Below are 24,888 nucleotides of genomic sequence, written 5' to 3'. Positions count from 1 at the left end.
TTTTTCCACCCTTTGGCTATTGTGGGGAATGCTGCTGTGAACATGGGTGTACAAATATCTGTGAGTGCTTGCTTTCAATTCTCTTGTGCACACACTATACTTAGTGTGGAACTGCCAGGTCACAGAGTAATTGTGTTAAACTTTTTGAAGAACCACGAAACTGTTTGCAAAGGCAGCTGCACAATTTTACACCCCTCTCTGTATGTCTTTTTGCATTTTGAGAAATTAAAAACTGGCAGAAAATTACATTGATGAGATTGGTTTGGGGAGAGGGGGGTACTTCATTTTTTACATGCAGAAAATTTAGGCATTTAAAAAACAATTTTATTAATTTCATATGATCTCACCTTTAACGGGAACCTAAACAACAAAACAAACAAACAAGCAAAATATAACCGAAGACACTGAAATAGAGAACAGGCTGACAGTGACCAGAGGGGAGAGGGGAGGGAATTTCAGGTGAAAAGGGGAAGAAGGGTTTACAGGAAGAAGTATAAAGGACACATGGACAAAAACTAGGAGGGGGCGGAAGTGGGAGGGAGGTGGGAAGAGCTGGGGGGATGGGCTGGGATGAGAGTAAAAGACAGAGACTATATTTGAACAACAATTAAAATAAAAAAATTAAAAACCCCACAATTTTATTCATTTATTTTTAGAGAGAGGAGAAAGGAGGGAGAAAGAGAGGGAAAGAAACATCAATGTGAGAGAGAAACATTGTACCTTCCCTGACCAGGGACTAAACCAGCAACCCAGTCATGTGCCTTGACTGGGGAATCCAATCTGCAACACTTTGCTTTGTGGGTCAACGCCCAATGAACCGGGCCACGCCTGCCAGGGCTAGGCAGTATTTTTAATAACATGCCAATCAGAGATCACCGTCAATTTTTTTTTTTTTGACTAATCAACAAACAGGGGTCCTTTCAGACCTGGGTTTTTCTCTTTTCTTAGCAATAGGGTTAAACCAGGGTTTTCCAGCCTCTGCACTGTGGGCATTTGGGGCCGATTCTGTTTGTGGCGAGTGTCCTGTGTACTGTACGGTGTTGAATGGCATCCCTGGCATCCAGGTTTTGATGTCATTGTATGCCACGTGCACCTCCCAGTCACAACCGCAAATGTCCCCAGACATATCGCCTCAGTGCCCTTTTGGGGTGGGGTGGGACAACTGCCCCTGATTGAAAATCACTGGTTTAAACCTGTTTAACTAGAATCAGTAACTGGATTCGCTCATAAAATGAGAATGGCTTGTCTAGGAGAATCAAGAGGTCCCCTTCGCCCACTATATAGCTGGGAAAACTGGGGCCAATAGTTGACCAAAGACCCAGACCAGAATTGGAAGCTGATTCCATCCAGTGGGGCAGCTCCCGGAGAACTACGTGGCAACAGCAAACTGGGCGCGGGTGAGTGACTGCAGCGGGTGTCATGTGCTCCTCTGACTCAGTGTCCTACTCTGCTGATTTCCCAAAAGGCCAACTTTTCCCCGCCCGCTTGGGTCTCGAACCTACAATTCAGCGCACTCCTGCGCTCCTGCGGTTCGTGGGACTAGAGGCCAGGGACCGGATAGGTGAGGGACTGGCCGAGCCCAGGTGGCCACGGGCGGCTCTGTGGGGATTGTAGTCCTGACCCCGCCTCCCTCAGGCACCGCCCTCTCCCCTGGAACTACGCTCCCATCGTGCTCCGCGGTGCCAGGAGGAGGCTGAGCGAGCGGGCGGGCTGGTTGCTAAGCCTTGGGAAAGCGCAAGGCTCACGCCTTTCTCCTCAGGTAAGCGCGCGGCCTCCGGCTCTCGGGCTCTCGTGTCCCAGGCTTCCGGGGAGGGCGGGCTGGGGAGGCCACGTGGGTCTCGGCTTCGGGTGGCGCTGGCCGCGCTGGGGCGAAAGGGCATCCAGGCCGGACTGGCACGCGCCTCGGACAGTCCGGGGAGCGTCGCGTGTGCGCGTGCGCGCGCGCGTGGGCCGGGCTCCGGGACCTGGCTCCATGCGCCCATCACCCTTCTGCGCGTGCGTGCGCCCCTGAGGCGCGGCCCTAGGACCCCGTGCGTCCAGCGGCTTCGGGCGCTCCCTGCTCTCGGGTCTTCAGGACCAGCCCTCTGCCTCCGGGCTGGTTGACCATCTTCCTCCTCGTCTTAGGTAAAGGTCCGTAATCTTTCCTGTGTCCTGAACATCGATGGTTCTCTTTCTGATACTTATGGGAAGTGTGAGTTTTCAAGGCCCTTTCTAAAAAAAAAAATATCGTCACCCAGCGGTATGTGTGTTGATTTGAGAGAGAAACATAAATGTGAGAAAAAAACTTAAGCCTGTTCCCGCCTACCCATAGATGCCCCAACAGGTATGGAACCTACAACCTAAGTATGTGCCTGGACCTGGGATCGAACCTGTATCTTTTGGTGTATGGAGGATTCTCCAACCAAGCCACCTGGCCAGTGCTTAAGGCTTTTTCTGATCTCAACCCAAATAAGGGGCTCTCTCCAACTCCCCACAAGCCCAAGATTCTTGGACTTTCATGCACAGAAGGCCCACTTGTAGGGTACCACATCTAGCAAATGAACATTCAGGATACCCAGCTGAGTTTGAATTCCACAAACAATGAATACCTTTTTTTTTTTTTCTTAGTATAAGTATGTCCCAAAGATTGCATGGGGCACAGTTACACTAAAAAATTCCCCCCATCAGGAATTGGAATTTAACAGGGTGTCCTATGTGTTATCTGGCAACCGCACTCCATGTAGGAGCTTGTTAGAAATGCAGATTGCAGCGCCCTGGCTGGTATAGCTCAGTAGATTGAGCACGGGCCTGTGAACAAAAAGGTGGTCAATTCGATTCCTAGTCAGGGCAGATGCCTGGGTTGCTGGCCAGGTCCCCAATTAGGAGTGTGGGAGGGGCAATCACACACTGATGTTTCTCTCCCTCTCTTACTCCTTCCTTTTCCCTCTCTAAAAAATAAATAAATCTTTAAAAAGAAAGAAAGAAAGAAATGCAGATTGTGGCCCCCTCCCCGTTGTGGGGTGAGGTCCTAGAAAATGTATTTAAAACTGTGGGTGTATCTGAGGCTGCAGCATTGGTTATTCCTTCTGCTCAGGTCTTCCTACCCTGCTTTGATTGTTTTCTAGGCCCTGCTGTGGGTCACTGCCTCTGAAGAGGTGAATTTTCTTACTTTGTGCCCCTGTGTGCTTGCATGGTGGTGATGGATTCCCTTTTATAGAGGGGGAAGCTGCAGTGTGGGGGAGGACAGGGCCAGGCTCTGGTCTTTCTAATCCACGGATAAAATAAGTCCTCCTTGAGGTTTACATTGTCGCCTGCAGAACCTGACTCAGCTCACTAAATAAGCACCATTTCCAGTGTCCCTCCCAGAGCCAGAGTCCACGCCTGCTGAGACCCCGCCCACTGCCCTCCCTACCAATCTCCCAGAGTGCTGCTGCCCAGTGTCCCCAGGAATTCCATCATACACCTGTTTTCCAGTTCCATGCCATTGGAGGGCAATCTTAAGCTGCTAAGAGGACTTGCAATTGGGGGTCTATCTCACTGGTCCACCAGACCTTCCAGGGGCTGCCAGTGGAGTTGAGCCTCTGGCCTTGGACAGTTGGTGCCCAGGGCAGAGGTGCCACCACCATAAATGTAACTAGGTCATCTGAAGAGGCTCTGGCTGCCCCCTGGAGACCAGAGGACTGGCATTTTTAGAAGGCAGCTAATGGTGCAGGCAGAGGAGATGGGCACACCCAGAGAAGGGACTGAGCTAGACAGGATCACAGAGAGCTGGGTGGGGTGGGGGTGGAGCAGACGGGTGGGTCACAGGTACAGTCAGGGCGCCTGGAGCTTGGGGCTTCGAGGATGGAAAGAGGAACCCCAGAGCAGCAGCCGCCTCCCACTGTGCTTCAATCCCTGGATGTGTTTAAGCAAAAATGTTTGTGTGTGTTCAGTTCACATGTGGACTGGCACTCCCTGTAGGGTTTTTGGGGTTGCGGGCTTGGGTGGGTCACCCTCTGTAGAACCTGTTTATTTCTCATCTGTGGAGTGGGGTCAGGACCCCTGTCTTGCAGAGGAACTCGAAATGCAGAGTCAGTAAGCTGGTAAGCACCAGCCACATGCCCTGGTCAAGGCCCTCCACCTCAGGGAGCCTGGTCTTGTCCTATAGAAAGGGAGCAGTCCCAGGTCTCTGGGAAGGGTAGAGGAGCCCACTCATGGAGATGTGAGGACACATGGTGTTACGGAAGGGCAGCTGTCATCCGAGGCAGGCCTTGTTTGGGGTTTGCTGACCTAGTGACTGCCTGATGTCCTTCCCCTGTCCATTTTCTTTCATAGCAGCTTTACTGAGATGCAGTTCACGCATTTAAAGTGTATGTTTTAGTGGTTTTTAGTATAGTCATAGGGTCGTGGATATGTCATCACTATCTAACTCTAGAACATTCTGTCACCCCAAAAAGAAACCTGTCCCCATTAGTAGTCACCCTCACCCCTCTTTCCCAGTCCCTGTCAACCACTAACCCACTTTCTGTCTCTGGATTTGCTTGTTTTGGACATGTCATATACATGTCACATGCATGCGCACACACTGCGTGGCTTTTATGTCTGGCTTCTCTCCCTGAGTGCCATGTGTTCAAGGTCCTTGTGTGCTGCAGTGAGTGTCAGAGCTTCACTCCTTTTCCTGGCTGAGTAGTACTCCAGTGTGAGCACGAACCACCTTGTGTTTATCTATTATCTGTTGCTGGACACAGATTTCCACCTTTTGGCTGTTGTGAATCCTGTTGCTGTGAACATGTATATACAGGTTTCTGTGTGGATGTGAGTTTTCTGTTTTTCTGGGCACATACCTAGGAGTGGAGGGGAGTTGCTATGTCAAATGGCGACCATCCGGTGGTATTTATCTGTTCCCTTTAGAAGCTGGCCAAGCCAGACATGTCCCAAAGGCACCGCCTTTATTTGTCTCTTGTTTTGCTCAGACAGAGGTTGAACTCGGAGAAACAAGTAAAGCTGTGTCTGTGTTTTTCTTGCAGATAGTGAGAGTTTTCATGGCCCAGGACAGGCCATACGGGGTGTGGGGTCCTGGGCACACTGTGTACTGGGAGCAGATTTAGAGTTGGCACTGTGGACGCTTCTGTGGGCCCCACCCAGCACAGGCATTATGGACGCATGAAGGGCACCCTTCGCACGTTCCACTTCTCGTGGCTGCTATTGGTGTCCTGGTTCACTATGTTTGTCACACTTGTATTGTGAGCTTAGGACGCATTGTGGTGGGTGAGGACCTCACATGCCCTGTGAAGGGCCTGGCCGATGAATAAATGGGGGCCCATGGGGCCAAGGAGTACATGGCAGGGCACATCATGAGCAGGAAAAGCCCACGGTTGTAAAATGATTTCAGTATTTCCTCTCCACAGGGGAGAGGTGGGAGGGGCTGGTCCACTCCAAGTACCTGGCTGGGCAGCATGTTCTGGGCGGGCAGCGGCACCTGAGCTACTCTGGAATCTAGCTGAGATGATCTGTGGTTTATCTCTAATGTTCGCCAAGGCAGCTCTGACCAATAGGAATAGAATATGAGGCACATATGTAAAGTCAAGTTTTTTGGAGGCCACACTTTTAGGAAGTACAAAGTAACGGTTACAGTTAATTTTAATAATGTATTGAAGTTAACCTAACACATGAAATGTTATCATTTCAACACATAGTCAATAAATAAAAAGTAATGAGATAGTTTACATCCTTCCTTTCACATTAAGTCTCTGAGGCTCAGTGTTCATTTTTGCTCACTGCGTATCTCAAATAAAAAGGGGGAAAAGTCGATGGTGGGTTAAGCTCTGCAGACCAAGAGCTGGTAGGACTAAGTGAGAGCATGACCAGCGGTGCGTTTCACTCAGGCTGGAGCTCTTGGACGAGGCCTCAGATTCGGCACGCTCCTGGGACGGATTCCTCGGCTCACCCAGGCCTCCTGTGGCTGACAGATGATGCTCTGCTCCGATCTCTGTCTCCCACAGTCAAAGCTCTGCCAAGGATGGACCCCCTGGGTACCATGGAGCAGTGTGAGGACAAGAAGGCTGGGAGCCCACACCCAGAGCCTGCTCCGTGGCAAGCCCTTCCTGTCCTGTCGGAGCAGCAGTCCAGGGATGTGGAGCTGGTGCTGGCCTATGCTGCGCCCATCCTCGACAAGCGCCAGACCTCACGACTCCTCAAGGAAGTGTCAGCCGTCCATCCACTGCCCGCCCAGCCTCACCTCAAAAGGGTTCGGCCGAGCCATGATGCCAGCTGTCCACACACACTAGAGATACTGTTGTGCTTGGCGGGGCCGGCTGTAGGCACACGATCTCTGGCTGAGCTCCTCCCGTGGCCTGCAGTGGACCCCCGTGGCCTGGGACAGCCCTTCCTGGTGCCCGTGCCTGCCTGGCCACCCCTGACCAGGGGCCAATTTGAGGAGGCGCGAGTGCACTGGCCCACATCCTTCCACGAGGACAAGCATGTGACCCGTGCCCTGGCTGGGCGGCTTTTCTCGGCAGAGGAGCAGGCTGAAATGCAAGGCCACATGGAGCGGGCTGTGCGGGCAGCACAACAGGCGGCCACCAGGGGCCTAAGGGCTGTGGGGGCTGTAGTGGTGGACCCAGCCTCAGGACGGGTGCTGGCCACAGGCCATGACTGCAGTAGCGCAGCCAGCCCTCTGCTGCATGCCACCATGGTGTGCATTGACTTGGTGGCCCAGGGCCAGGGTCAAGGCACCTATGACCTCAGGCCTCACCCCGCCTGCTCATACACCCCAGCTGTCACCCCTCTGGGTGTCCAGACCATCTCTGTGCGCAAGATGGACGAAGACGCAGACGTGGAAGAGGATGGCCTTCCCTACGTGTGCACTGGCTATGACCTCTACATTACCCGTGAGCCCTGTGCCATGTGTGCCATGGCCCTGGTGCACTCTCGTGTGCAGCGTGTCTTCTATGGGGCACCTTCTCCCGACGGCGCCCTGGGCACCCGCTTCCGCATCCACGCGAGGCCTGACCTCAACCACCGTTTCCAGGTGTTCCACGGTGTGCTGGAGGCCCAGTGCTGCCAGCTGGACCCCGACACGTAGGCGCCGTGCTTGCTGGCTCCAGACTGTCCCCTGCTCTGCCAGCCTCAGCTTCCTCAGACCCGTGTGGGCCTTGGCTCCCTCGTTGTCATCCAGGGGCTGCAATCCTGTTTGTGGGTTTCAGGGACACGCCTCCGGGCCCTGGAGCCCGTGCCCACACCATTCCCACCAGTGCGCGGGGCTGCATTTCTGCCTGGCCAAGGTTTTCTCTGGGCTGGAGCTTAATGGGGGTCTAGTCAGACCTTGTCATCGAGCACTCAGGCCTCCCTCCTTCGTCCGCCTTCACACTGAACCCACAGGTGCACTGGGGTTGTGTCCCCTTTGTCTCATCTGACCCGTGAAAATAAACACAACCCCCAAACCGGGTTGGTGTCTGTTGACATTTGTGGGGCTGGTTCCACGGAGTGCCTCAATGTGCATGGGGAGGGGAAGCTTCTGAATCCACTGTGAGCAGAGCTTGCTCGAGTCCTGGCTCTGGAAGGGTGTAGCAGGCTAGGGTGTGGCTGGACTCAGTTGATGGAAAGGCTCCTTTGGGGTTGTCATTTCCCATCCTTCTTAGGTAGCCAGAGGAATCCCCAAAGACTGATTGCCACAGAGCAGCCAGCACTAGAACCAACTTGTGTGGGACTCCCAGCAGGCCGCTTGTCCATCCAGCAGCCATGCACTATCTGACCATAAAGACATTGCAAGGATTCCAAAATATCCTTGTCCCAAGCTGACCCTTAGGCCCCTGGGGATGCTCCCAGGCTGTGGGGACAGGGCAGGCAGGGGCCCCTACCTGGGAGCCAATGCACTGGACAGATATGGGTGAGGCATGAGCCTGCTTGCCTTGGCTGGCAGGGTGAGCCAGCCAGGGCAGGACAGAGGGTCTCGGTGAGAACATCGATTAGCTGAGGGATGGGCCCTGGGCACCTCAGCATCACTGGAACCTTTTTGCCTGCACTGTGGGTGAGAAACACATTCCCAGTGCCTGGCCCCAAGTATAACTCCTGGCCTCCTTTGGTGTAAAGTGTCCCCTGGACCTCCACTTGGGTTGTAGTGGGGCCCTTGGCCCTGCAAGCCTCGTAGTGGAGGAAACCAGAGAGTCAGTGTGAACCTGGTCCTGGTGATCTGGAAGTTGGGCCCTGCATCTGTAATGAGGCTCTCAGAGCTATCTCTGGATAAAGGGTGAGGGAGGATGAGGTGGCAGGAGGGTAGTGTAGGTGGTCACTGGATTCCCAGAAATGGCCTGGCTTCAGGCTGGCCTGAGGTTGTCAGGGGGCTGCAGCTTGACCTCCCGCCATTGCAGATGCTGCCCAGGGGGCTCTGAGGTGAAGTGATGGCTCGGGTCACTTGTTAGGGGTGGCCTTTCAGGTAAGAGCCCAGACACCCCATGAATAGCCTGGAGGTTAGAACTCTGTTGTAGCCATATGGGCTGCAGCTGGTGTTGGGGTCACCTAACAGCCACAGGGTCCCCCTGACTGTTGCTGTTTCCCCTCCAGGTGGCTGCAGGCTTCAGCCTCACCAAGTCATCACAGCAGAAATGTCAGGTGAGTCTTTCCTAGGGGCTCCGGGGGTTTCTGTGTCTGTTCCTCTGGGAAGTGTCCCCAGGTGGCCAGACCTGTTATGACCACTGCAGGCACCTACCTCACATTCCTCCTTCCACAGTGGCTGTCAGAGTTGCCTCCCAGCACCGAGCAGGTGACAGGGAGGTGCCTGGTTTCCACATGAGCTGTCAGCCAGCATTTGGCCCAGCCAGGCCTTCTGCTGGGAGTCGTTTCGTTGTTGACACCATGGGTGGACCCCATGGGTTGGCCAACCCTATACTTGGTAAATAAATTGAGTCAGGTGACCCAAAGTTTGGTCACCTGAGTTCATGCCCCTACATGTAAGATGACCCCCTCATTTACTCATGGAGGCTGTGGTGAGCCCCCAGGGTGGCCTACCTCGTCCTGCTTGGAAATGGGCAGAGCATACAAGTGAAGTCAGGTGGACCGTAGTTAGCCCACTGGGGGCCGATCTGGGATTTGAACCCAGACACATGAGTTCCAAGTCAATGCAGAATGTCTCACCAGGAAAACAAGGTGTCAGGGGCCTCGAGATCCAGCTGGTGGTTTTCTGCCTCCTTCCTGTCATTGTGTGTTCTGGTGGGACTGACTGCTGGGAATATCACCCCGTTCTTCCTGTGGGGGCTGGACGTCTGTCAGGAAAGGAGCGGGTCCCAAGGGCCGCGGGAGCAACAGGACCTGGGGCTGGGTGGCTGGGTGGGGGACTATGGTTGGGGTCTGGGTTGCCTGGCCGCAGGGCTTGGTTGGGGACCATCAGTGGGGTTTGAGGCCAGCGCGGAGCTGGCTGCCTCCATGCTGGGGAGAGTCCTCCCTGCCGGCTCACAAGGAGGGCAGAGGGCAGAAGCCCTGCCTCTCATGGTCTCCTAGAGATACCCAGCAGGCAGCATGGGGCTCTCCAGGCTTCCTGTGTTGTTGGGATGGCCAAAAAGTTCATTTCGTTTTCTCCATATGATGGCTCTAGTAGTGCTTAGTTGTCTTTTTCATTAGGAAGAAATTTGTTAGATTGTATTATAACAGCTGTCATATCAGCGTGCACTTTTTAAAAAACATCAGAATTGGTGAATTTTTATTTAGCCATTTTAATGTTGAAGGTGGAAGAAAATGCATTTTCAGTGTATTATGTTTTATTATTTCAAGAAAGGTAAAAAGGATTTGTGTATGGAGAAGGTCCTATGACTGATGGAACGTGTCAAGTGGTTTGTGACGTTTCTTGGTATATTGACATTTTGGCCCAATAATTCTTCACTGTGGGGCTGCCTTAATGCATTGGAAGACATTTAGCAGCTCCCTGGCCTCCACCCACTAGAAGCCAATAGCGGGAGATAGCTGACTTACTCAAAATATCCACATCAATAAAATTATGGGTAAAAATGAAAAATAGGTCTTTTATTTTATCGAAAAAACTAAACAGATTTTTTGGCCAACCCTATAGTTGGTAAATAAATTGCTGAGGCTTTTCAGTGACCCTCAAGGTATGGCTGTCCCCACCTCCTCCTTCCTCTAGCTCCTGATTGTGCTGCTCTTAGACAGGCAGGAGCTCACCCCAGGGCCTTTGCACTGACAGCATCCTCTCCCAAAATCCACTGGGCTCCCTTCTTCACCTCCTCAAGTGCAAATGCCGCCCTTTAGTGAGGCCCACCCTGGCCCTACTTTTAAGTCACAGCTAACTGACATCCCTAGCCTTGTCCCTGGTGGCCCCACCTGCTCTGGTGGTTCCTCTTTACACCACTCAGCACGTGTCAGCACACTGCACAGTTACCCATCTGTCACGGTGGTTGTTGGTCCCCCTATTGAGGTGGAGCCCAAGGACAGGGCTCCGTGTGTGTTGTCCTTCACACCCTGGCAGGTGCGCAGGAGCATGCCCTGTGGTGGTGGGGGTGAGCAGAAGCACACTGAGAGGCGGCAGGGCAGCCCTGGCCTCACCCTGCTACTGGTCAGATCATGCCCCTAAAGAGACGTGTGCAAGTCCTGACCTCTAGTCCCTGTGAAAGTGACCTCATTTGGGAATAGGTATATTTGTAGGTGTATTTGTTAAAATGGGATCACACTGGAATAACGTGGCCCTAGTGAAATAACAGTTGTCCTTATAAGAAAAGGGAAATTTGGACACCAACACACAGAGGCCATGTGGCCAATGGAGGCAGACACAGGGCTGATGTAGCCATAAGCCAAGGAGCCCCAGAAGCTGGAAGAGGCAGGAAGGACCCTTCCCTTGAGCCTTGGGAGAGAGCATGGCCCTGAGACGCCTTGATCCCAGACCTCTGGCCTTCATATTATAAGAGGATAAATCTGTTCTTTTAAGCCTCCAGTGTGTGGCTGTTTGTTACAGGATGCTTATAAATTCCAAGTACCAGAACCATCCAGTCCAGTCTATGAATTTGTGAGTTTCCTGTGTTGGCGCCAAGAAACCACCGCAGATGTAGTGACTTAAACAGGATTTGTCAGGAGATCGACATGGGCCTCATGGGGCTAAACCCAGGCGTGGACAGGGCCAGTCATTCCTGAGACTCCAGGGAGAACCATTCCAGCCTTTTCCAGCTTCTGGAGGCGCCGCTTCCCTGGCTCATGGCCTCTTTCTCCATCGTCACAGCCCGGAGCGTAGCCTCTTGCATATCTGACTCTGACTCTTTCCTTCCTCTTAAGAGGACCCTGTAAGGACACCAAGCCCCGCTGAGGAACCCAGGATCATCCCCATTCTTGGGGCTTTGACTTAAACCCATTTGCAGAGTCCCTCTGCCATGTGAGGCAATACGTGTACAGGTCCCAGATCAGAATGGGGACATATTTACCTTGCTGCCCCAGCCTGGTTTAGTCCGATGGTGCTCTTGTGTCCCCATAGAAAAGGAGAACAACTTCCCGCCACTGCCCAAGTTCATTCCTCTGAAGCCTTGTTTCTACCAGAACTTCTCCGATGAGATTCCCATTGAGCATCAGGTTCTAGTGAAGAGGATCTACCAGCTGTGGCTCTGTGAGTGGTGGGTCGGGCTGCGGGAGATGCGGGCGGCTCCTTGACCATTGCAGAGACCCAGGCCATGAAGCTGCCCTGTCCTTGGGCTGGAAGAGCCTAGGGTTTTTGTAGTAAATTTCCTTTCTGTTACAACTCGGTCCCAAAGGAGGCATGGTGTGGCAGATGGGGCAGATGGGGCTGGCCAGCTGGGCAGGAACCTCTGTCCCCTGAGACTTCTCTGACCCTTGCTCTTTGTGCAGTGGGGCAGAGGGTGTCCTGGTGCTTGTGATGCTTGTGCGCTAAACCCTAAACCCCCATTCAGCCTCCTTGCCTCCCCTCCCCAGTCTACTGTGCCACACTAGGGGTCAACTTTGTCGCCTGCCTGGCCTGGTGGATTGGCGGTGGCTCAGGAGCCAACTTCGGCCTGGCCCTGGTCTGGCTGCTGGTCTTCTCTCCCTGTAGCTACGTGTGCTGGTTTCGGCCTGCCTACAAGGCCTTCCGGTAAGTGGGGCCCTGGCCGTGCCCTTGTGGGGCCTAGGGGTAGCTGTGCTGGCAGTGGGCTCAACACTGAGTAGCCAGGATGCCCCCAACCATGTGTGCCCAGCTCAGTCAGTTCTTGTACTTGGAACCTGCGCCTGCTCTGTACCTGTCACCCTAGCCCAGGTGCTAGTATTCCTCCTTCTCTCCAATTTGACTGGCAGCTTGTATCAGGGCCTACGCACTATTACCCAGTTACCCACAGATGCCTGTTATGTTGTGTCTTTTAATAGCTCGCATTCCATGCAACTCACTTAACATTTAAGCATTTTTAGAGTCCTCATACGGTTGTATAACCATCACCTCCAATTCCAGAACATTCTCACCACCCCAGAAGAAGCTCTGTCCCCCTTAGCAGTCACCCCCATCGACTCCCCAGCTCCTGGCACCCACGAAATGAATCCACTTTCTGTCCCTGTGGATGTGCCTGTCCTGCACATCTCACACACATGGAACCACACACTGTGTGGCCTTTGTGTCTGGTGTCTCTCACTGAACATCTGTGTCCAAGGTCCATCCACGCTGTAGCGAGTGTCAGAGCTTTGCCCCTTTGCATGGCCGAGTGATGTTCCACTGTGTTTATGGACACGTGGTCTATCTGTTCACCAGCTGATGGACACTTAGGTTGTGTCTGCCTTTGGCCATTATGAATCCTGCTGCTGTGAACATTCGTCCCCAGGTGACTGAGATGTGTCCAGTGTTTACCCCTATGTGGTCCCTAAATCCCGTCCTTAGGAGGCAGGAGAAGGCCTCAGACTCCTTGCCAGCCAGGAACCCCTCAGTGCTGTATCTTCTCAGAGGGGTGGTGTTCAGGTCCCTCGTGGTCAGAGTTCGGTGTGAGCATGTGTGCAGTAATTTGTGCCTGTGGGCGCAGTTGTTGGTACTTGAAAAGGGGAGAACGTCTCATCTTTTGCTGTCCCTGCCTCATCCTCCTCTGGGTTGTTGTCACTGAGAGGCTGCGGCAGCTGTAATGGTTGTTCCTCTCCCTCTCCAGGGCCGACAGTTCCTTCAATTTCATGGCGTTTTTCTTTATCTTCGGAGCCCAGTTTGTCCTGACCGTTATCCAGGCTATTGGCTTCTCGGGATGGGGTGCCTGGTAAGTCAGTGAATGTGGCCACTGTGATGCATGTTAACATGTGAGTGCATGCATGTCCATCCGTGAAGGCCGAGTGCGGTAACACAGACCCCAGCTTCTGACAGCTTCCTGATCTTGTGAATGCTCCAAGGAGGTGCCGGGTTGTGGGGTGGGACGTCTGCCCCCTCCCCACCAGCACCCAGTGCCTGTGTGCAGAGGCTCTGCCCATGCTGTGCTGTGCGTGCATGGTCACCAGCCACTCTGGGCACAGGGGAGAGACCGGGAGCATGGGCCAGCAGCCTGTCCTGGGAGGAAGAGTTCGGAGAACATCCATCTGTGCCCTTACCATCTAGAGAGATCTGGTCTTCTCTTTGCTGAATTTTAGGGTTATCATATATTTTTGTGGCTGCTGTAACAAATTCCTCCCAACTTAGTGCCTTATAATGAAACAAACTTCTCGTTTCCAGTTCTAGGGAGTTCACCACAGATCTCATGGGCTGAACCCAGGTGTGGGCAGGGCTGGTCCTTCTGGAATCTCCAGGGCAGAACTGTTTCCTCTAGAGGTGCCGCTCCTCTGGCTCGTGGCCCCTTTCTCTGTCTTCACAGCCAGCAGCGCAGCCTCGCCCACCTCTCTGACTGTCCTTTCTGCCTCCCTCTTGTGAGGATGCTGTGATGACACAGAGCTCCCCAGGGAATCCAGGGTCATTCCCATTTCAGGGACTTAAATTAACCTCACCTGCGAAGTCCCTTCACCATGTAAGGTGACATGTCCGCAGTTCCCAGGACCAGGACATGGGCACCATCAGGGCTGTTACAGACCACAGGTGGCGTCTTCAGCATCCAGTGTTGGGTAGGAGGCATCTGGGGTGGCTCTCTTTGCATGCATACTGCCTGGAGTGTCCTCATTTGCTTGGTCTCTTGGTTGATTTTTCTTCAAACATCAGGAGCTCATTCTGTCTGTGCAGTTATAGCTCCCAATGCAAGGACTTTTTTTGGTGTCATGTCCTTGAGTCTTGCCCTACTTTTTCTGGTGTTTTCTGGGTCTGTTTTGGGGTGCCTTGTGGCCATCATTTCCATGGCTTTCCTCCCTATAATGTCCTTGTATCCCCTGGGAGAGCCCGCGTGGCCCGTCCGCCTCAACAGTGAGAAGTCACACAGTTTCATTTGCTTCTTGAGGCTGGTGTGGGTTTACATGGTCTCTTCAGCCCCTCCGCTCAGCTCCTTCCTTACTCTCCATTTCCTGCTACGTCTGCTGCCCTTCTCTGTACGGAGTCTTGAAATCATCTGCTTTTCACCTGAGGTCATTTCCAGAACGTATGTCCCTACATCTTCCTGTTGTTGTTCCTTCCCACTCTGCGTGGACCCTGAATACTGGCTTTCTTCTTGGATGATGCCCTCCCTTATCTGGGTGTGGAGGACTGGTGAGGTACTGTGTCAGGGTCCCCTGGCCCACTCCAGGTACAGGGGTTTGTGGTGAGGACCCCAGGACTCAGCAGACAGTTGTCCTCTTGCCTATGGTTTATACAGAGGCAGGACAGCAAAGTGGGCCAAGGGAAAAGGTGTGTGGGCAAGTTGGGGTGGGGGGATCAGGTGCAAGATTCCAGAGTCCTCTCCCAGTGGGGTCCCCCAGAAAGACATGTGACAGCAGGCAGATGTTATATACAAGGTTCTTATTGGGATTGGTCATGGCAGGTACAAGATCCTAGATTCCAGGAGGGGAGCAGGTGTGCAGCGTGAACCACGTGTTTGCACAGATCTTTTAGAGCCAGGAAGCTGCCCCTGTCAGGGAGGGTGCTGGGAGCCTCCAGAGTCCAGTTCCCAGATGTCTGCCTAGCGTCCTGTTTTCCACTGTGGTTAGCGCAATCACCATTTTCCTCCGGGGCTGAGCAGGGCCGGGGCGGGGGATGGGGAGGGATAAGTGCCAACCATCTGGGGACCTCAGGGAAGGGACAAAGTGTTTTTCTCTAATGTGAGATTAAGAAGAGGAAGCGAGTTTTGATAACGGTGGTGCTTGTGCAGGTGGGGTCTGAGCAACTCTGTGTGTTGACTCTTCTGCTTCGTCTCCTAGAGGGGTGTCACAGCCCCTATTCCACAGAAGGAGAGACTGAGGCCCAGGACTGGAAGGGGAGGAGGGACACTGGTGTCTGAGGCCCCATCACTTCCTTTGAGTGAATGGCCAGCAGCCCTTCCTTGCTACCAACAATCCTGCACTCGGACCTCTGGGCTCTGGAGAGGGCGCCTGGAGGACACTGTGCTGGGCCTTCTCTAGGCCTGGTGCCAGGAGTGCTAGGCAGGGAGCTGCGACCCCAAGGTTCTGCGGCTCCAGAAACCTATACTCGCTCCCTGCTGGGTCTCACCCTCCCTGCCCTCCTGGCTCTGGGTGGCTGGCAGTCCGAAAGCTCACCACCTGAGGGCGTGAGGACCTCAGCCTCCATGGGGACTTCCTGGTGGGGTGGGAGCAAGGATCAGTAGGGGCAGTTCCCTGAGGAGACTTTCAGCTCATCCCCAAGCAGAAGGGATGCGCTCAGGAGTGCCCCTGTCCCAGTTACCCGCCCCAGCCAGTCCTGCGTGGTGCAGACCTCTCACTCCCTGCACACTCGTGGTCTGCCATGCAGACACACTCCTGTGAATCTGTGAAAGAGAAGGGTGCTTCAGAATATGTTAACATATTATACATAAATATGACCATGATTCCATCTCACACCTAAGACTCCCACATTTCCTTAAACTCAGGTGCTCAGAAGTGTGTATACTATTTCTTGTTCCTTTAAAAAAAAAAAGATTTAATTATTCTCAGGGAGAGAGAGAGAAACATCAATGTGTGGTTGCTTCTCACATGACCCCCACTGGGGACCCGGCCTGCAACCCAGGCGTGTGCCCTGACTGGGAATCAAACCGGCAACCCCTCGGTTAGCAGGCCAGCAGGTGCTCAGTGGATTGAGTGCTGGCCTGCAACCCAAAGAGTTGCCAGTTTGATTCCCAATCAGGGCACACTCCTGGGTTGCAGGCCAGGTCCCCAGTAGGGGATGTGCGAGAGGCAAGCACACATGATGTTTTTCTCTCTTTCTTCCTCCCTCCCCTTTTATCTAAAAAATAAACAAATAAAACCTAAAAAAAAAAATAGCCTTTTAACCTTAGCTACTCTGAGGTTAACAGAACACACGGAGACAGGACAGAGTGCTGCCATCCAGCTGTCACCCTGACACCTTTGGCTCTACCCAGACTGCAGGCTCCATTTGCATTTCTGCAACATTCCCATGAAAGCCCGTCTTCTGTTCAGGACCCCTTGTAGCATTTACTTAGCTGTCACTTTAGTAGTGTGTTCACATCAAGCCCAGGTGAACGGTGCCCATTTCTGTGGGTTGGTATCTCTCTCTGACTCTCCCTGACCTGCAGGCGCCACTGTCCCGTGCGGTGTCCCACGATTGGGGTTTTTACAGTAATAGCTTTATTGAGATACATTCCACGAACCAAACATTCACCCTTTAGTGACCAAACACTGATGGACAAATCAGTGTTTTTAGTATATCCACGGGGTTGTGCAGTCATTACTTCACACCTGTTTCCAGAATATTTCCTCACCCCCGAAAGGAAACCCTGGTCCCATCAGCAGTCACCCCATCCCTTCTCCCAGCCCCTAACAACCATTAATGTAGTTTGTCTCCTTGAGCATTTGCCCATTCACCATTTCACGCAAATGGAATCACGCCCTGAGCGGTGTGGCTCAGTTGGCTGGGCATCGTCCCACAAAAGAAAAGGCTGCCGGTTTGATTTGTGGTTAGAACACATGCCTGGGTTGCAGCTTTGGGTACCAGTCAGGGAGTATGAGGGAGGCAACCAATTGGTGTTTCTCTCTCTCTCTCCCTCCCTTCCCCAGTCTCTAAAATGAATAAATAAGTAAATTCTTTTTTAAAAAATGCAATCACACACCTTTTGTGTCTGGCTTCTCTCACTGAGCACCATGTGTTCAGGGTTCACCCGTGTTGTAGTGAGTGTCAGTGTTTCACCCCTTTCCATGGCCGAGTGATGTTCCATGTGTGGGTGGACCACACGGGATTTGTTTGTCCATCCATCAGCTGATAGACACTTGGGTTGTCTTTATTTTTTTGCTATTGTTAGTAGTGCTGCTGTGAAATTTCTGTGTGTTTTTGTGTGGATAGGTGTTTCTGTTTCTCTCAAATACCCAAGAATGGCATTTCTGGGTGACATGGGAGCTGTTTTAATTTTAACCTTCTGAGGGGCTGCTAGATTCTCCCACAGATTTTGCAGGCTGCATCCCCTGCTGTCCTTTCTCATGTTCTGTCTCCCTCTCCCTGGTTCTGGCCCCTCCAGCCCCTGGCTGAGTGGCTCTGGGGGAGCACCTGGCGCCCCCACCCCGTCCCTGCCCTCTGTACCCAGGCTGCTCTCCACCCTCCTGTTTCTGTATGCTGCGTGTCTAGGCCTCTGGATACAATTGGGGTGCAGCAGGCTCACTCACTCACCCGTTTGTAGGTGATTGAGGCCAGTTTGTTACCTCCTCTTCTGGGTGATGTCATTCCGGGTTGTACATGGGCTTGTTCTTCGGGAAGCTGGCAGTTGCCAGCTCACTCCTGGGTGTCTAGGAGGTGGTGCCTCAGCGCAGGCTCCCCATTCCACACTCCCAACTGTTCACCCTCCCCAGAGATCCTGATCCTTGGGCTAGGGCCCCCACCTGCTCAGCCCCTTGTTCCAGGGCCCGTCAGATCTGGGGGATCCCCAGCAAATACAGTACCTCTTACTCCTCCAGGATCCTGAGAGTGCTGCCTCCTCCTCCCTCCCCGGCAGTGTCCAGCCACCCTGCCTGGCTCAGTGGTAGTTGCCTGTCCATCTCACCCAGCGCACCTACCTAAAGTTTCTACTGCCTGGTTTCGCCCACACCCCTCAAAAGTGCATATGAGTGTGCATAGAATGTTCCTCCTTCATTCACAGAGTGGGAGTGGGTACTGTGTTCACATGTGCCTGTAGCGTACATATGTGCACACATGTATGTCTTCATCCACAATCTCTAGAAGGATACATATCAGGTAGATCACGTTGGCTCCCTATGGGCTGGGGAGGGGGTTTGGCAGGAGAGAGACTGTTTGCTGTATATTGAGTTTCCTGAACCTTGAACCATATGTTTTTACTAGTTAAGAAAAAAGTGTTCTCAGAAATACTGTGTTTCTTGTCTCCCCCTCCAAGAGGCAAGCATGAATAAACAGATGGATGTTGATCTTTTTTTTTAAGATTTTATTTATTTATTTTTAGAGGGGAAGGAAGGGAGAAAGAAAGGGAGAGAAATATCGATGTGCGAGAGAAACAGATTGGTTGCCTCTTGCACACCCCCAACTGGGGACCTGGCCCACAACCTAGGCATGTGCCTGGCTGGGAATCAAACCAGTGACCCTTCGGTTCACAGGCCAGTGCTCAATCCACTGAGTCACACCAGCCAGGGCAGATGGACATTATTCTTTTTGTGGGCCAAGATGTGCTTGTTTCATAGGACCTTACTTTGCCAACTGAGCTTCAGCTTCCTTTCTTGCCTCTTATTTTCCTACCATGTCCTTAGTATTCTGTTGAGTGGTTACAGCATCATTCACGCTCTTCTTGTTCCTAGCCAGTGGACATGTAGGGTCTTCCCAGCTTTTCATTATTCCAAAAGATTGCTGTAGCATTAATTCTTGGAAGTAGAATAGTTGGGGTAACTAAATCTTTTTACTGATAATGCCCCATTGTCTTCCAAAAAGGGTATACACTACCACTAACAGTGGTATTGGTGTCTCCGTTTTCTTGAACAATGACATTTGCCTGTGTGATGATAGGAAATGATACTTACTCTAACCTGCACATCTTTATTGGTGGGTCTGAGCCTCATTTTGTGAGTTTGTTGGCTTGTTAGTTTGTCAGAGCTCTTTACAGATGGAAGTTAGGGGTTCCTTGTCTGGTGAACATGCTAACACCCACACTTTCTCTTTCTCCTTGCAGTGGTTGGTTGGCAGCGATTGGGTTCTTCCAGACCAGCGTTGGGGCTGCCGTGATCATGCTGCTGCCGGCCATCATGTTCACAATGTCAGCCGCCATGATGGCCTTTGTGATCATGAAGGTAAGTCCTCTGAGTGCTGAGACGTCTGCCTTCTTCCCACATGTCCTCTCACCTGACCCCTGGGACTTGTCCTATTCCTGTTTCAGGAGCAACAGACTGAGTGTCGGGGAAGTGACATGATCTGCATCAGCAGGGAAGTCGCTCTCAGGGTCTGGACCCTTAACTGCTCAGGCCAAGGCCCAGCCTGTCTCATCTGTGGTGGCCCTCCAAGGAGGAATGACCTGGGGAAATGGTGGAATGTGGGCTAATGGCGACTACATCTCCCTTTATGGGTGCCCCCAGCACACACCAGTCACAAAGATCTGTCCACGGTGGCTACATGTTGCCATTTCTGGTTAAATTCAGATGAAGTAAAATTAAATATCCAGTGTGTCCACTGTGCCCAGCTCATCCCGTGTGCTCAGTGGCTGCGTGGGGCTGGTGGCCTCATGTTAACTGTTTGTAGCATCACGGGAAACTCCCCTGGGTTGCACTGCTGTGATATGTGTGCTTCCAGCGAGAAACATTTGCGCTCTAGTCCTGGAGGCACTGGCCACTAGAGGGTTGTCCTGGAACCACGTGAAAGCCGATGGGCTTTCAAGGTTGATGATGTGTCCACCCCAGCCCTCCCGGAGGTGGCCATCTCTGCTGCATGCACAGGGTTGCTGCTCAGTTAGGTTGGCTGTGTGCTGGGCTACAGGATTGCCACAATTTTTAGAGCTGGGTGTGGAGTCCCTCCCGGCCTCCTTGCCATCTGGTTCTAGCTGTTGTAGCATGCTTCGAAGCTGGGCTATTCAGTTGGCGCACTTGACTGTCATTGAGGACAGAGGAGTGCCTGTCTTCCTCATTTCGCATCCCAGCATCCTTTCAGCTATAGGACAGTCCGAAGGGACACACCAGCATACACCATGAGCGTACTTAGAGATACCACCAGTGATTGTTGGTGAGATTCCAGAGCAAAACCCATAGGGAAACAGGTTGCGTCCACCAGGAACTTTTGCTCAGCAGCACACATGTAACAAATATGGGAGAGAGAAGCTGGGAAAAATTCCTGCACAGTGTGGGAGAGAAAGGGCTCAAACCAGACTGAGTTCCCCCCAGAGATACAGGCAACTCCCTCTGGCAGGTCCCCAGGGCCACCCCAGGTTTGGGAATTTGCTGGGAAGAGATTTGCATAGAAGGAGGACGCATTCCTGTGGAAAATGACAAAACCATTTATTTTCACTAGTAATCAAGAGCCTCATGTTAAAACAAACATTGGTTATTGAATTTGCCAGGGATTCTAGAAAGAGAACAGCCAGGTGTTCCCAGTGGTGCAGCTGGGGGCAGGCAGCACAGCCTTTCTGGACAGTGGTGCAGCCCCAGGGGTCCCTGCTGAGGACGGCACCACAGTCCCCAGCGATGGCTGTGTGACGAGCAGGGTCTAGGGCCTGACACTCCCATGGCAGGAGGGCATCAAGTAATTACCACAAGCTTCTTGTGGGTTTCTCTGTGCCAAGCCATTGCCTACAAGTACACTGGGAGAGACAGGCCCCAGATCCATGACAGGACAAGCCTCTCTCCGTGACAGATGTGCTGTGGGCCTCACAAGACAAAAGAGGTCAGCACCAAGAGGCACCAGGGGGCTGTGGCTCAGGACTTGGTTTTCTGAGTTAGTGACCTTGGATTCTATGTGTCTTCTAACATTTCCACAAAGACTATTCTATGGCCTTTGTATTCCTTTAAGAAAAGCTAGACCTTAAACGTGAGTGCCTTCCCCGGCATTCACGGAAGTGCTGATCTCTGTCCTCCACTACCACCCTCTGCAGGTTCACAGGATATATCGGGGAACTGGTGGAAGCTTCCAGAAAGCACAGACAGAGTGGAGCGCAGGCACTTGGCGGAACCCACCATCTCGGGAGGCCCAGTTCAGCAACTTCTCGGGGAACAGCCTTCCTGAATACCCTACTGTGCCCACCTATCCAGCCAGTGGCAGCCAATGGCCTTAGAGGGTGCTGACTGGCCTTGCCACCCGCCTGCCATTGCCGTCCCTCCTGCTCCTTCCCATCCACTCCTAGCGGCCATGCTGGGGCTGGTGAGGCCCTGGGCATCTGTTCTCTGCCTTTTCCAGGTGGTAGGTAGGCACCCCCTCAGCCAGGACAGCAGCAGGGGTAGTGGCCACCCGGAGCCCCCTCTGTTGGGATGGTGGCCCTGGCAGCCCTCGGGGACCTGTGCTCATGCTCATCTCACTTCCAAGAGTGGGGCTCCTGGCGGCACTGCCCAGAAGCGGCCAGCTGTGCCGTTGGGCAGAGGGATACCCCTCTGGCTCTTGAAGACGTTTAGTCATGTAATGTGTACTGCCACAGCCATACCCTCTCCACTTGGGGTCTCAGAGAGCTGACCCTGGGCCTCCCTGGGCAGTTGGGAGCAGGCTGGCTGCCCTCCGTCCCAGGGCTGGTGATGCTAAGAAGGGCTCCAAGAATTCCCCCACCGCCATTTAGGACCATCACCCTCGCCCAGTGCTCGGGAAGAGGGGTGCCTTTTCAGTGCCAGGTTCCCTCCCATGCTGGTGATGTAGATACTTTATGTACGGCTGGGTCCTCAACATTCTTACCTTCTTGAGTTCTCTGTTCATTTGTAACCAGGGGCTCATGGGATGGCCAGAGGACAGTTCACCACCTCAGTGCCAGGATCTCAGCTTCTGCCTGTCCATTGTCCCAGTTGCTTGCCTCCAGCCTTCCTGCCCACAGTTGCTGTCCCCCGGAGATGCTCTCTTTCCCTATAATGGGTGTTAAAACCCCAAATCCTGGGCTGCTTGTACCCATGCCAGGAACCTGGGCAGGATGTCCGTCTAGATCTGAAACCTGGGGTGGAACCCTTTGAGAGAAGGTACCGGCTTCTCCCCCCATCATGCAAACAGGAAAACAGGTGCATCTCATAGTGCAGATGGCCTCGAGGTCACTGTCGTACAGGGGCCTGAGTGCTGGTCCAGCCACCACTTTGGCTGTGATCCATACTGCCATTTCTGGATACGTGGAAGCAGGTGTCATTTCTCAGGAGAACAGCGTTTTAGGAAGAAACAAGCTGTGACAAATCTGTGCCTTACTGAGGAATATGAACACCGTCACTTTTCTCCCCCAGATTCTTCTAGCTCTTTCTGAGGTGGAGGAACCAGATGTCCTGTGGGCATCGCCACACCTTTGTGAATGAATTGGCTGAGGGATGTGCCCTGGTGGCCTCTCAGCCCATTGGCCAGGCTTCCAGCACTGTTGTCCCTCAGCTCCCGACTGCCTGTGCCCTGGGGCAGGGCCAGGGACCCATTCCTGTCACACCATGCTCCACTGGGCTGTCAGTCTGCAGAAGCCCTGGCACAGGTGGAACATGTTCTCACACATACTTGCTTGCTTTCGTTTCTTCTGCTGAGTGCCACATGGCAGCCATGGGTGGCCAGGGTCCCTGAGGAAGCACTTGGGCCTGACTCTTGGGGTGGTCACCCAACTGTGGTTTCCTTTGGGATCGTGACCACCCCAGCTGACGGGCTGGCCTTGAGGGCCTGGAGGCCTTCCAAGGGCGAGTACTCCTGAATAGAGAACATGAGCCTCAGTTTCCCAGGTTCTTGGTAACATCCCCCAGCCAGCTCCCTGCATGGACAAGGGTCCTCTCTGTGCTAACTGTGGACTGAATCTCATCTTGGCTGACAGTAACATAGCTGATTAACCAGTTGCAGGATGAACATACACGAGCACCCTTCAGCCCCACCCCACTGTACGTGGCACCTTTGTTACATAATTGTAGTAGATTTTGTTACTTGACAATATTCTGGAAATAAATACATCCTTTCTGCAGCAGACCAAGCCTCCCAGGGGCCGTCTGTGGTTTGTGTGGTGTGTGTGCGTGCCCCTGTGTGTGCCCGTGCGTGGTTTTACCCCACCTGGGCCTCCTGTTGAGCACCTCAGCTCCTGCGGCCTCCAGCAGAGCGACACCGGGACTGGCCTGCGCACCTACACCCGGGCTTGTTGGTGGGCTGCCCCTGCTCGCAGCAGGAGCCAAACCTCCCTGTGCACCAAGGACGGGCCCCAGCACTGCACACCCCAGGTGTCTCCGTGCTCATGTAATGTCCATACTCTGCTACAGTATGGTTTCCTTCAGGTTTTTCTTTTAAACCATCTTGTTTCTTCACGTTCAACAGTTTTCATTTGAAAAAGGAAATTCACAGAAAATGACAATCCAGTTTGTGTTATCCAAAGAGTGAGGTCTGAGAAAACCTCAAGGCATTGTCTGTCAGCTCCAGAGAATAACCCAGAAGACCTGCTGTGACACACGGGTTTATTAGGGTTTGTGTGCACGCTGGTGGCAGCCAACCAGGGCAGTTTCCTGCCAAGTCCCATCCGCCTACAGATGGGCCGCACCGGGCGAGGCTGGGCGGTGAAGTTCGCTGCCACCCAGACTTTCCCAGTGCAGGCTTCCAGAGTACAGAAAACGGCAAAGTGGGGCATGCAGGGGGTGGGCACGCTCGTACGGACGCTGTGTGAGATCAAAACGGAAGGCATTCCTCTGTGGTTGTTTACAGTCCAGGTTCACATCTGAGAGCAGTTTCTGTTTTGTCATTTCTTTAAAGATTTTTTTTATTGTAGAGAGAGGAGAAGTGAAGGAGAATGAGAAGGACAGAAACATCGATGTGTGAGACAAACAGGTCTGTTGCCTCTTGTACGCCCCCAGCTGGGGACCTGGCCCGCAACCCAGGCATGTGTCCTGACTGGGAATCGAACCAGTAACCTCTCAGTTCACAGGCTGACGCTCAGTCCACAGCCACACCAGCCAGGGCATGTTTGGTCGTTTCTTGACTGAGGTTCTGGCCAGGCTCCTGAGGTCAGTCCCAAAGTCCACTTACTGATGGCCCTAATCATATTCCAAGGGGGTGGGAGGGGGACTTGGAGTGTGGGAAGAGGCCCATGTTCTCACATATACAGCCTACCATAAAGGAAAAATAATGGTGGGTGTAGCTGGACTAGAAGTGACTCTGTCTTACAGAGGCCCAGCTAGAGGACCTCTCCCCAACCCTGGGGCTTGTGGGGGCCTGCTGGTGGCAGAGAGTAGATACCCCCAAGCAGACATGGGACAGAGGGTGGCAATCTTATTCCACAGGACACTGCTGTGGGAAGGAAACCAGACTCAGAGAGGAACCAGACAGTGTTCCCCCAAATTAACATGTGGAAGACCTTATCCCCTGGGACCTCAGAGTGGACCTTATTTGGAAAATAGGGTCTTTCCAGGTGTAATTAGTTAAGGTGAGATCATACCAGAGCAGGGCAGCCCTAATCCAACCTCTATAAAAAGAACACTGGACACAGACAACACAGGGAGGTGCCACGTGAAGGTGGAAGGAGGGTGAGGCTGGGGGACAGACTCATCTATGAACCAAGGACACCAAGGGCGCCAGTGCCGCCAGGAGCTCTGAGGGCGGGAATAGCAGGAAACGGGAGTGGAGAGATGAAGAGTGAGGAGCCCTGTGCCTTAGGGACACAGCCAGTACGTGCAGGTCACAGATTGGGTGTAAGTGTCTTGAGGACGGAGGGTGTGTGTCCCCAGCTGGGTGGGAGATGGGCTTGGTGACAGGGCAAGGCAGGAAAAGAAGAAACCAGGAAGGTGAGAAACAGGTGAACAGCGAGCAGGTGGTGGGCCCCC

The 24,888-nt window shown here is 53.1% G+C and overlaps 2 protein-coding genes across 5 annotated transcripts; both read left to right on the top strand.

Annotated features, from left to right (window-relative positions):
* The first annotated feature begins 1,675 nt into the window (after nucleotides 1-1,675).
* SCAMP4 (secretory carrier membrane protein 4) lies at nucleotides 1,676-23,053 on the top strand. Of its 3 annotated transcripts, none has more exons than XM_045831552.1 (7): nucleotides 1,676-1,759; nucleotides 8,521-8,568; nucleotides 11,426-11,554; nucleotides 11,878-12,034; nucleotides 13,065-13,166; nucleotides 19,128-19,245; nucleotides 21,033-23,053. In XM_045831552.1, the coding sequence occupies exons 2-7, from the start codon at nucleotides 8,562-8,564 to the stop codon at nucleotides 21,210-21,212; spliced, it is 693 nt and encodes a 230-aa protein (XP_045687508.1). In that variant the 5' UTR covers nucleotides 1,676-1,759; nucleotides 8,521-8,561; the 3' UTR covers nucleotides 21,213-23,053. The 3 variants fall into 3 exon arrangements, with proteins under 3 accessions (XP_045687508.1, XP_045687510.1, XP_045687509.1); XM_045831554.1 differs by lacking the exon at nucleotides 1,676-1,759 and adding an exon at nucleotides 1,976-2,124; XM_045831553.1 differs by lacking the exon at nucleotides 1,676-1,759 and adding an exon at nucleotides 2,006-2,130.
* ADAT3 (adenosine deaminase tRNA specific 3) lies at nucleotides 1,682-7,427 on the top strand. 2 transcript variants are annotated; one of them, XM_045831550.1, is made up of 2 exons: nucleotides 1,682-1,759; nucleotides 5,961-7,424. In XM_045831550.1, the coding sequence occupies exon 2, from the start codon at nucleotides 5,978-5,980 to the stop codon at nucleotides 7,040-7,042; it is 1,065 nt and encodes a 354-aa protein (XP_045687506.1). In that variant the 5' UTR covers nucleotides 1,682-1,759; nucleotides 5,961-5,977; the 3' UTR covers nucleotides 7,043-7,424. The 2 variants fall into 2 exon arrangements, with proteins under 2 accessions (XP_045687506.1, XP_045687507.1); XM_045831551.1 differs by lacking the exon at nucleotides 1,682-1,759 and adding an exon at nucleotides 2,026-2,130 and having other exon boundaries at nucleotides 5,961-7,427.
* Nucleotides 23,054-24,888: the final 1,835 nt, after the last annotated feature.

This window comes from Phyllostomus hastatus, unplaced genomic scaffold, assembly GCF_019186645.2.
Source record: "Phyllostomus hastatus isolate PE091 unplaced genomic scaffold, TTU_PhHast_1.1 phas_contig_159, whole genome shotgun sequence".
Lineage (NCBI taxonomy): Eukaryota > Metazoa > Chordata > Mammalia > Chiroptera > Phyllostomidae > Phyllostomus > Phyllostomus hastatus.
The sequence above is the reverse complement of the archived record's forward strand: the minus strand, read 5'-3'. Positions and strand labels throughout refer to the sequence as shown.

Excerpts from the sequence above, each read along its gene's own strand:
- SCAMP4 (XM_045831552.1), top strand. Across the intron at positions 13,167-19,127 it reads TTCTCGGGATGGGGTGCCTG|TGGTTGGTTGGCAGCGATTG; the intron begins GTAAGTCAGTGA and ends TTCTCCTTGCAG. Across the intron at positions 19,246-21,032 it reads TGGCCTTTGTGATCATGAAG|GTTCACAGGATATATCGGGG; the intron begins GTAAGTCCTCTG and ends CACCCTCTGCAG.
- ADAT3 (XM_045831551.1), top strand. The coding sequence starts at position 5,978 with ATGGACCCCCTGGGTACCATGGAGCAGTGTGAGGACAAGAAGGCTGGG.